Source organism: Hemiscyllium ocellatum, chromosome 31 (assembly GCF_020745735.1).
Source record: "Hemiscyllium ocellatum isolate sHemOce1 chromosome 31, sHemOce1.pat.X.cur, whole genome shotgun sequence".
In the NCBI taxonomy this organism is placed as follows: Eukaryota; Metazoa; Chordata; class Chondrichthyes; order Orectolobiformes; family Hemiscylliidae; genus Hemiscyllium; species Hemiscyllium ocellatum.
In genome coordinates this window covers 13,857,530-13,869,758 of record NC_083431.1, presented here as the reverse complement: position 1 = coordinate 13,869,758, position 12,229 = coordinate 13,857,530, and the positions used below count along the sequence as shown (strand labels likewise).

Below are 12,229 nucleotides of genomic sequence, written 5' to 3'. Positions count from 1 at the left end.
GAACAAAATAGAATTTTTTAAAAAAGTGTAACTTGTTCCCAAGTATGTTCAGGAATAGGCCAAGATCTTGAGATACAAATATACTTAATAAGCCCATCCGGTCATTAGCTACTTGTAAACTGAAAGCATTAATGTGCTCGGAAGTCAAATGTACTGACAGAATTGACGCCTCAATCAACATTTGAACTCTGACCGTAAAAGAAAGTAGGCGGTACTCTCGTTAATCTAGGATAGTTACAGAGGGGGATAATAATTGGAAATTTAGGATTAATGGCGATAAATGTGAACAATACATTTTCGGAGAAAGAATGGAGAGGCAATACCAGGCAGAAATATGGACAAAATTAAAGTCATTGGCAGAAGAACCACAGGGAAGTTGCGATTTTTCTTTGAAAACACGTTGGAAAGCATAGCCAACAGCGAAAGTTCCAAAACAGAAAGAATTTGTAAAAGAAAATTTGACAGATAAGTGGAGAAACTAGTCGTACTTAACAGGTTTTCCTCTCCCAGTTAGCTAAATTTCAACTATAATCCATTTCGTTCTTCCTACCCGAATAGATGAACTACTTTTACTTCACCTAATGCCTGAAATTCATTTCTACGAAAGAATTTTGAACTCCAGGATATAGAAGCGAGCGTAACTGGGTTTAAGGAGTTAAATAAGGATAAATTGGGAAACACGTCTTGTTTACCTAGAGTTTAGATCATTCGGCATGATCTCATCCAGATCATGAAAAGAGAAATATGTTAATTAGGTAGATAGAAAGAAAATATTTTTGCTGGTGGTGCAATCCAGAGAGAGAGAGAGAAAACGTTTGAATTAAATTAGGAAGCAATTTTGCAAGATAGAACTCACCGTCTTCTCCCAAAGGCTATGGATATTATGGCAATTCAAATATTCAAGCCAGGGTATAACACTGTACTACAAAATCAGATAAACAACTTAGATACAAATCTGATGAATTACTGAACAAAATAAAAACCAAAAGAACTGCAGATGCTGGAGATCAGAAACAAAAACACATAGCTGCAAAATCACAGATCTGGCAGCATTTGTGGAGAGAAATCATTGTTAACGTTTCGACTAGAATGACCCTTCCACAGAATTGATAGTAGCTAGGAAAATGTCGGTTTATGTGCAGAAGATAGAGGGGGAGGAGAGGGTAAGGAGTATTGTGTGCAGTTTTGGTCGCCATACTATAGGAAGGATGTGGAGGCACTGGAACGGGTGCAGAGGAGGTTTACCAGGATGTTGCCTGGTATGGTAGGAAGATGGTATGAGGAAAGGCTGAGGCACTTGGGGCTGTTTTCATTGGAGAAAAGAAGGTTTAGGGGTGACTTGATAGAGGTGTACAAGATGATTAGGGGTTTAGATAGGGTTGATCATGAGAACCTTTTTTCCACGGATGGAGTCAGATATTATGAGGGGACAGAGCTTTAAATTAAGGAGTGATAGGTATAGGACAGATTTTAGGGGTAGATTCTTTACTCAGCAAGTCGTGAGTTCATGGAATGCCCTGCCATTAACAGTGGTGGACTCTCCCTCTTTATGGGCATTTAAACAGGCATTGGATAGGCATAGGGAGGATAGTGGGTTAGTGTAGGTTAGGTGGGCTTGGATTGGCGCAACATCGAGGGCCGAAGGGCCTGTACTGCGCTGTATTTTTCTATGTTCTAGAGCCCAAAGAGAGAAAAACAGTTGGAGAGACAAACAGTTGGAGAGACAAAGTAGTGGATAAAAATCTGGCCAGGAGGGTGAACTGCTCTGAAATGGGGGGTGTAGTTGCTAAGAATGGGTTGTGGATAACAGCAGACTTTGTGATAACAAGACCGAGTGTGGGGTGGTTGGAGTAAGAACATGGGACAGCTCAAGCGCTAAAGTTGTTGAACTTTGATAGAGTCCAGAAGGGAAAATGAGGTGTTCTTCCAGCTTGCATTGAGCCTCACTGGAACACTAAAGCAAGTCTGAAACAGAGATGTTGGCCAGGGAACAGGGTAGTGTGTTGACATGGCAGGTAGGTGAAATCATAACTGAAGGGCCAGTCTTTCTGCATACTGAATGTAGGTGTTCTGTAAAGTTGAATGACCGAATAGTTTCCCAACTGTAAATCGTTTTTAGTTTACATCAAATCTCAGGTCCAGTGAAATTGGTCATGTGTGTGTGATTGGCTTCTGTCAAGTATAAGGCTTCCTGAAATATCAATCTGAAATTTTAGTTGTTTTCCATTACCTAGAACAGATTTCTTTTTGGAAATGTTCATATTTCACAACTTAATTGTACATGGCTCTGGCATATTGGTTCCAATTATTCTTCTGCAAACCAAATTCACATTAGAAATATAAGACAAGTATTTTCATTCTGAAACATTTAAAACCCACTGCCCACTTTCCCTAAAGTTGCTGGTCTTCAAGCATTTAACTGTTCCCAACCAACAACAGACTTCCAAGGAAAACTGCATAAATTATTGCCTTAAGGATTCAATTTGGGAATTCAAAACAAAACTTGGGGAGGTGGAATGAAGCAGGTGATAGGTGCATTGTAACCGTACTTTGTTAAGCATTGCAGGGCAATCACCAGTTTAGGCCAGATGTGACATGTATTTCTCAATTTAAACTGTATATTAATACATCATTCATTAGTTTCAATAGAGGATGAAATTACGACATCTGGATAGTAGTAACAGGATAGGTCAGAGTCAGCATGGATTTATGAAGGGGACAAATCTTGTGGCATTTTTTGAGGATGTAACTCTGAAGATGGACAAGGGAGATCAAGAAGATGTAGTGTACCTGGACTTGCAGAAAGCTTTTGATAAAGTCCCACATAGGAGGTTGGGGAGTAAAATTAGGGCGCATGGTATTGGGGGCAAACTACTAATTTGGATTGAAAGTTGGTTGGCTGACAGGAAACAAAGTAGTGATCAACTGCTTCATTTTGGAATGGCAGGCAGTGACCAGTGGGGTACCGCAGGGATCAGTGCTGGGACCGCAGCTTTTTACAATATATATTGATATAGTAGATGGTAATAACATTAGCAAATTTGCTGATGATACTAAGCGGGGTCGCAGGGTGAAATTTAAGGAGGATGTTAGGAGATTACAGGATGACCTGGATAGGTTAGGTGAAATGAGTTATCAGATGCGTGGCAGATGCAGTTTAATGTGGATAAATGTATGGTTATCCACTTTGGTGGCAAGAACAGGAAGGCAGATTACTACCTAAATGGAATCAATTTAGGTAAAGGGGCAGTACAAAGAGATCTGGGTGTTCTTGTACACCAGTCAATGAAGGTAAGCATGCAGGTACAGCAGGTAGTGAAGAAGGCTAATAGCATGCTGGCCTTCATCACAAGAGGGATTGAGTAATTTGGCTAACCTCAATGTCAGGTCCTGTAAATTATCCAAGGCAATTTTCTAAAGAGAAAACAAAACTTGAAAGTAGGAATAATTTTTTCACTTGCTCACATGAAAAAGGAGTGGTTTTATACATTGATGTATTTTTTCTTTTAAACCCTTCCAAAGCTTTATATCTGAACATGTTCATTTAGTACATGAAGTAGCAGGCCTTCATGGTGAAGTATTAATTAAAAAGATGTATTTTAATTGAAATGATTAAGGTCAGGGTAGCTTCAAATGAACGCAAGTTTAAGAAACAGATAACAAGTGGATCTTGATCAAATGGACCAATGGGCTGAGTGGCAGATAGAGTTTAATTTAGATAAATGGGAGGTGCTGCATTTTGGACAAGCAGATCAGAACAGGACTTACACACTTAATGGTAAGGACCTGAGCTGTGTTGCTGAACAAAGAGACCTTAGAGTGCAGGTTCATTGTTCCTTGAAAGTAGAATCACAGGTAGATAGGATAGTAAAGGTGGTATTTGGTATGCTTTCCTTTATTAGTCAGAGCATAGAGTATAGGAGTTGGGAGGTCATGTTGCGGCTGTACAGGATATTGGTTAGGCCACTTTTGAAATATTGTGTGCAATTCTAGTCTCCTTCCTATTGGTTCCCTACAGTAAGGAAACAGGTCAATTGGCCCAGCAAGTCCACATCAACCCTCCACAAGTAACCCACTCAGACCCATTCTTCCACCCTATAATTTATCCCTGACTAATGCACCCAACATTATGGGCAATTTAGCATGACTAATTCACCTGACCTGCACATCTTTGGATTGTGGGAGGAAACCAGAGCATGGGGAAAATGTGCAAACTTCACAGACAGTCGCCAGAGGTGGGAATCAAACCCGGGTCCCCTGGTGCTGTGAGGCAGCAGTGCTAACCACTGAGCCATTATGCCACCCAACATTTAATTTCTAGGAAATGTTACTTCCAGATCATCTGCACCAACCCTCTGAAGAGCATTCCAACCAGACCCACTGATGTTGAGAAACTTGAAGGGGTTCAGAAAACACTTAAGGATGTTGCCAGGGTTGGAGGATTTGAGCTATAGGGAGAGGATGAACAGGCTGGGGCTGTTTTCCCTAGAGCTTCGGAGGTTGAGGGGTTTGTTGAGGTTTATAAAATCATGAGGGGCATGGATAAGATAAACAGACAAGGTCTTTCCCCTGGGGTGGTTTGTGCACGGAATGAGTGGCCAGAGGAAGTGGTGGAGGCTGGTACAATTACAGCATTTAAAAGGACATCTGGATAGGTATATGAATAGGAAGGAATATATTCCAAGTGCTGGCAAATGGGACTAGATTAGGTTGGGATATGTGGTCAGCATGGATGAGTTGGACCAAATGGTCTCTTACCATACTGTACATCTGTGACTCTAAGTAGTTAAATTGAACTTGGAATGGGTATAGAAGCGGAGGTCAAGCAAAAATTAACAAGCACAATAAGAATTTACAAAAGACAGTATTTAGCCTGTGCCAGAGTGTAGAACTGCCTGCTATTAAAAGCAAAAATGCGATTCAGCCAGCATTTTTTTTAAGTTAATGTCCATATCGGAACTGACCAACGGCAATAAGCAAAAATAGGGATAAATACTTTAGGAAACAGTATTATGCCTACGATGTTCAGACTTTGAAATTGTCATCTGTTGAATATCAGGTCTCAATGTCTAAGATTTTGGATGACTGTCCTTGGGTGTCAGAAAGAAATGTTTGCAGAATTTTCCTCAAGTAAAGAGAATGCACTGACTAAATGGAAAAAGGGAAATTGATGTCTGAATGCCATTTTTCTTTTTAATGTTTTTCTTCAGTTTGCAAACCATTATAATCAAAATCTCCAAAAAAAAAAGCAGGGCTTCTCCTACCATGTCATTTTCTATCGACTTCAATTTAGTAAATGAAATTGCAGCTTTGTGGACAAATGTATTTGTGAATAAGTTATACATCAATTCCAGTATTCATTGAGGTGTAGCTATGAAGCTGCCCCATTGTGCAGGATGTGGCCATTTTGAATGCAAGCTGAACAATGACCAACGGCTCATTACCTACTTACATAAAAAAACTACAGTACAGATGATCATATCAAACACTGCAACTGTTGATAATTGAATATGTAACAATGTGAAGTAACCTTATTCAGATTACATATAGAATATGCATGCTATTTCAATTGATGGATTAATACTAAGGTTCAGGTTTATTTCTTTAAAAACATCTTGGGTGTCAGAAAGAAACATTTGCAGCACTTTCTTTAAAAACATCTTCCTTTAATTCATTATATCACTCAATGTCTTGTTTCCAAATTGCTTAGGGATTCAGGTCAATAATTGGCACAGAATCAGAATCAATTTCAAACAACTGTAAATACTATTCTTGCCGAAAAATATAGGAAACAATTCTAGTCATTAAGCAGTGGCTGAGTCAATCACTAAAATGAAAATGCATGAATTGACTGTAATCCAAAAATAACATTTTGTGATTCAATGTTTTTGGAAGGAGCTGGGCGAAGAAATTTCCACAATTATTAACTCATTATAACCCCCCTCATCCAGAATGTGTGGGATAAGTCTTTGGAATTTTGTAGATTACAGAATGATGTTAGAAAACCTAAACGCATGTGTGTGAACTAGGAAACATGAGACAAATATTTACTTGAAATTTAAATCAGTAATAAAATATTATAAAGCAACAAAACTATTTAATTGTTGTATTCTTCTCTTTCCTCTTAAGAGATGGAAAGAGATGGAGAGGGAGTAGACCGACTGAAACACAAAAGTAGCATGAACAGAAAAAGAAAAATGGCTTTGTAAACTTTGCATTTCATTTTCCTTTCAGCGTAGGACTTTTTCCTAGGACTCTTTTCCTAGAATCTAACATTAGAAGGCATAGGTTTAAGGAAAGGGAGGAAAGATTTAAAAAAGGACCTGAGGGGTAACTTTTTCCACACAGAAAAAGTTATGTATTTGAAATGAGATGGCAGAGGAACTGGAGAAGGCAGATACAATTACAACATTTAAAAGACATCTGGATAGATATATGCATTAGAAGGATTGAGAGGGATAAGGGTCAAAAGCTGGCGAGTGAGGCTATGTTAGATGCAATATAAGCATTTTTCTAAAGGGTCTGTTTCCGTGCTGTATGACTTTATGCAGTCACTACATCCCCGCCACCCTAGTCTGAAGAGGAGATAAGCAGATGCCTTCTTAATTATTTTGTCACTGCAACAAATTGAGTGGTGAGTCTATGAGGTGCTTGGTCTGCTCAAAACATTCCAGACTACTGGTATTTCTCAATGCAGACACTGGGACGAGAGAGGTGATAGCACAATGCTTTTGAAAGAAAAGCTCTAATTCAGGGAATTATGAAGGCTTTCTATTCAGGAAAGGACACAAAATATGGAATTAAGTAAAGCACGAAAGTAATATCCTTATAAAAAAACTGTAGATGTTGGAAATCAAACAAACACAAATTATTTGAAAAACTCAAGAGGTCTAGCAGCATCTGTGGAAAGAAATCAGTGTTAAGGTTTCAGGTACAGTGACCCTTCTTCAGTATGGCCTTCTTCATACAATAATATCTTTATGTTCCTTTCTACATTACAAAATAATAACACAATCAAACTCAAAAGAAATGTTGTCAATAGCTAGATACAGAAACCACAAAATTGAGAAAGAACATGAGAGAATATGACTAAATATTAAAGTGACAAATTGACTAAGTACCACATTGATTTTCTTTTAAATGTCACATTTAATGAATTTCCACCACTGTACTTCAAATCTACATTGTACAAAGTGACCGGCAAATGTGTCACATAGGACGATGAACCTCAGGTGAAGTCTTGAAACTGGTTTCTCAGCAGGCTCTTAGGAATTTTCTTGCCCTGTTTCCTGAAAACAGAGATCTTCAAATACAAGCCTTTAAAACTTAATTTATTATTAAAGCTCTGGAGGCTTAAAAACTTTTTCTTTACAATTCATAAACCTCTTAATTGTTCTTAATTGTTCCTAATTGTAAATAGTTGCAATTTCCAGCATGACGAGTCTTTGCCACAGCAAGCCGTTAATTCATTTAAATTAAAATTTTAAAAGGAATAAAATATTAGGGATCTAACTGAAATCTGTGCACACCTTTGCTCTGGGTCACTCGCAGCAAGAGTCCAATGCTAAATACAGATATGAACTACAGTTATTTAACAGTCAAGTAATGATGACCGAGCCTGGGGTCATATTCTCAGCTTTGAACACAATTGTGTATTTAAGACAATCCATAAAGGTTCCTTCGTACATGTGAAAAATCTTTTTTCTTAAATATAAAAGCTGGAAGGGACATTCAAGTTTTAAATCCCCACGCTGAATTGTTTTTAAAAAAACGTGGAGGTAAACAAACCAAGTTGTATACTCCTGGAGGTAGAGCCTTCAATTTCTGTTCATATATACATATACACAGAATAGTTCAGTGTTCCAGTAGATAAGGATTTGTCAGAAAGGATATTAAAACTGCACTACTGTGACGTTTCAGATCAACACTTCCACACAGTTCTGCCTAAAGACACAAGACACAATTAACATAATCGCCTATGTGCTGCTTTTTTTCCTGTTACACTGTCCAGTGCAGAAAATAACTTTCACGGAATATTTCACAGACCTAAAATGTGCAAGCTAATTCCTCTATACAGTAATGTCAAGACTTTTAAAATCTACCCAACACTGGACCTATATACACAAGTAATGTGGGATGATGCATGCTTGAGGTTTGACTGCAGAAATAAAACAAAATGTTTCTAAAAATTGGTTAAATATAATTAAGGGACTGGGGAAACATAAGTTACTTCTGCTAGTGATAAATTCACACTCACTCCATCTCTTCCTAATCACAAAGTTATACAAACAACAGCAAACCACTGTCACAGCTCTGAAGAGAAGCTATAGAATTGATCTGTCAGGTGACATGCCCATTTCATTAAACAGCCTTATCAACTGATATGACATGATTGGTCGGCAGAAACTCTGTATTCTTAGCCAGTCTTAGTTCAAAGTGTCTTCAGGAATGGATGAGCGTTGATTCCTTAGAGATCCTGTACATGCCTGTTCCATGTCCCACTTAAAGTCAAGACACCCAGCTCAGTTTAGTGCAGCTTTTGTTTTTCCAAAGCCCAAAAAGTGAAGGCTGCACACAGTTCCATAAATACATACAAACTGTGCAGCTCTTGCTAAAGCTGCTTTATTTCAAAGCACAACCACCAATTTAATCCCTAAAAAATACAAGTCCAGCATATTCCTAAAAGTATATTCTTTACAATTCAGTGGTTTTTTTAAACTTTTTAGAAATTTTTATAAGTAAAATTACACACTTGTCCCGACATAAATGTACTGCAAATTTTAGATTCTAGTGAGAACCTAAAATGTTTGTCATCAGTAGTTTCTTCCACTTACTCCCACACCAGTGGAGATGGGGGCATCTCAGAGGGCTGAGCAACTGTGGAGCTGTTGAAAGGACAAATGAAAAAAGAAATCGAAATAAACTTTCAGGGTTTACAGTGAAAATACAGTGGCATGTACATTAAAAACTTATACACATTCATTTCATATTGCTCATTTCCAACTAGGCAGTCAAAAAGAGTAGTTACCAACTGAAGTCTGAGGTCACCTTGGGATTTAGAAAGGTATGAAGTAATCAGTGCCACTGTAATGGATGAGAACACTGGTCTAGTCAGGTAGGGTGGAGGGTATCATTATGGTCAAAATAGATGACCAAATGATGGCTGGAGGCAAGGTTAGTGCAAGGCAGGAGTAGCTTGTGGAAAATGTCACACCATAGACCAACAGACCGCAGTGAGAAGCGGATATACCCATCTCACTAATTTTTAAATTAAATTGTTAAAACACACTACATATGGATATTATAAATAACATATAAATTGCTAATTTGTTTGAAGGTCTTAACCAAAAAGTTTGAAAACCATTGATATACAGCTTTCTTGTAAAATTTTAATATTGAGCTTAATTATTTACATTCAGTGGTTAAGAAAATTAACCAAGGACAGTTTATTGTATTGTAAGTAGCTAACAGGTAAGTCAATACCAAACCAATTCAAAACCCTACACCTTATTTGAGTAATTAAAATCAAAATTTGAAAATCCATTATCAAAAGTGATGCACTGCAAATATCTTTAGTATATTGAATGGAAATATAAATAGTATTAATGTTGTGAATGCAGTATTTTGCTAAAAATTGAGAAAATAATCAGAAACTTGGGACGCAATTGAGGCATTTGTCCAAAATGTTCCTAAACCCTAAAACTGGAACAATGACTTAGTCTACCCTTCAACCATGCAGATTTAAAAGAAAAGTAAATTATTCATCCTTTATTGCTAACTAGAACTGCAATCTCCTTTGTACACTACTAAAGGTCAAATATTTTATATTTGATGCAACATTGGCTCTCAACTTTATAATATTTGATGTCAAATGTAGACTTCAAAATTAATAATTTCTTATCAAATGCAAGGCTAGAAATTTGTTTACAACTCTTTGATGCTGAACACTAAACAGCAGAGTTAGACGTGTTGAACCATGTCTTTGCAGGGAACTCCGCTATGGCTGTTTGGCAAGTAAATAATTAGCCTTAATTTTGTGGGTTGGAAAGGGTTTTCACTCATGGTCACAATTCACAGATCCCACTGGAAGTGTGCCTTTGTGAAGACAGGATGAGTGTAACATATCAGAGGACAAGTGAGATGTCTTCTACAATCAAAAAGCAAGTCAATATTCATATTCAGGTATAAATAATAGTCACAATAAAAGACATCAGACAATATGTGGAATTGAAGGAGGAGGAAGTTAAAAATACAATTTCCTTTTTCCTGGAGTGAAATTCTGCAAATCAACAGAAAGAGGTCAAGGAGGGACTGGTAAATTAAATTGCATTTATTTCAATGCAAGAGGCTTAAGAGGGAAGGCATATGAATTCAGGGCATGGTTAGGAAAATGGGACTGGGATATCATAGCAATTACAGAAACATGACTCATGGATGGTCAGAACTGGCACTTAATGTTCCAGGATACAAATGCAATAAGGCGAGAAAGGGGGGCAAGAAGGGAGGGGGAGTGGCGTTTTTGATAAGGGATAGCGTTAGGGTTGAACAGCTGAATGCTTCCAGAAATACATCCAGGGAAGTTATTTGGGCAAAACTGAGAAATAAGAAAGAGATGATCACCTTATTGGGATTGTTACGAGAAACCCCTTAATAGTCAGTGGGAAATTGAGAAACAAATTTGTAAAGGAGATTTCAGTTATCTGTAAGAATAATAGGGTGGTTATGGTAGGGATTTTAACTTTCCAAATATAGACTGGGACTGCCATAATGTTAAAGGTTTAGATGGAGAGGAATTTGTTAAGTGCGTACAAGAAACATTTTCTGAGTCAGTATGTGGATGTACCTACTACAGAAGGTGCAAAACTTGATCTACTCTTGGGAAATAAGGCAGGAGAGGTGACTGAGATGTCAGTGGAGGAAGCACCTTGGGGCCAGTGACCATAATTCTATTAGATTTAAAATAGTGATGGAAAAGGATACACCAGATCTAAAAGGTGAAGTTCTAAATTGAAGAATGGCCAATTTTGACAGTATTAGACAGTATTTATAATATCCATATGTAGTGTGTTTTAACAATTTAATTTAAAAATTAGGCAAGAACTTTCAAAAGCTGATACGGGGCAGATATTCACAGGTAAAGTTACGGCTGGAAAATGGGAAGCCTTCAGAAATGAGATATAGAGAGAGTCCAGAGAAAGTATTTTCCTGGTTAGGGTAGAAGGAAACACTGGTAGGTATAGGGAATGCTGGATGACTAAAGACATCGAGGGTTTGGTTAAGAAAAAGAGGGAAGCACGTCAGGCATAGACAGGAGAGATGGAGTGAATCCTTAGAAGAGTATAAAGTCAGTAGGAGTATTCTTAAGAGGGAAATCAGGAGGGCAAAAAGGGGACATGAGATAACTATTTGCCAAAGCTAAGGAGAATCCAAAGGTTTTTACAAATACATCAAGGACAAAAGGGTAACGAGGGAGAGATACTAAACGAGTATTTTGCATCAGTGTTTACTGTGGAAAAGGACATGGAAGATATAGAATGTGGGGAAATAGATGGTAACATCTTGAAAAATGTCCATATTACAGAGGAGAAAGTGCTGGATGTCTTGAAACGCATAAAGGTGGATAAATCCCCAGGGTCTGATCAGGGGTACCCTAGAACTCTGTGGGAGGCTAGGGAAGTGATTGCTGGGCCCCTTGCTGCGATATTGGTATCGATAGTCACAGGTGAGGTGCCAGAAGACTGAAGGGTGGCTAGCATGGTGCCACTATTTAAGAAAGGACAAGCCAGGGAACTACAGACCAGCGAGTCTGACGTCAGTGGTGGTGGGCAAGTTGTTGCGGAGGGAATCTGGAGGACAGGATTTACGTGCATTTGGAAAGGCAAGGACTGACTCGGGATAGTCAACATGGCTTTTATGTGGGAAATCACGTCTCACAAACTTGATTGAGTTTTTTGAAGTAACAGAGGATTGAAGAGGGCAGAGCGGTGGACGTGATCTATATGGACTCAGCAAGGCGTTCGACTAGCTTCCTCTTGGGAGACTGGTTAGCAAGGTTAGATCACATGGAATATTGGGAGAACTAGCTATTTGGATACAGAACTGGCTCAAAAGGTAGAAGACAGAGGGTGGTGATGGAGGGTTGTTTTCAGACTGGAGGCCTGTGACCAGTGGAGTGCCACAGCGATTGGTGCTGGGCCCTCTACTTTTCATCATCATTTATATAAGTGAT

At 38.3% G+C, this 12,229-nt stretch overlaps 1 protein-coding gene across 2 annotated transcripts in view; it reads right to left on the bottom strand.

The window, feature by feature from the left end:
• Positions 1-7,129: 7,129 nt before the first annotated feature.
• The window catches only part of nlk2 (nemo-like kinase, type 2), a 154,826-nt gene continuing 149,726 nt past the window's right edge, over positions 7,130-12,229 (bottom strand). For both annotated transcript variants that reach the window (XM_060848089.1, XM_060848090.1), the window contains one exon: positions 7,130-8,885. In XM_060848089.1, the coding sequence (XP_060704072.1) occupies positions 8,831-8,885 (55 nt within the window). In that variant the 3' untranslated portion in view covers positions 7,130-8,830. The remainder of the gene's footprint in view (positions 8,886-12,229) is intronic.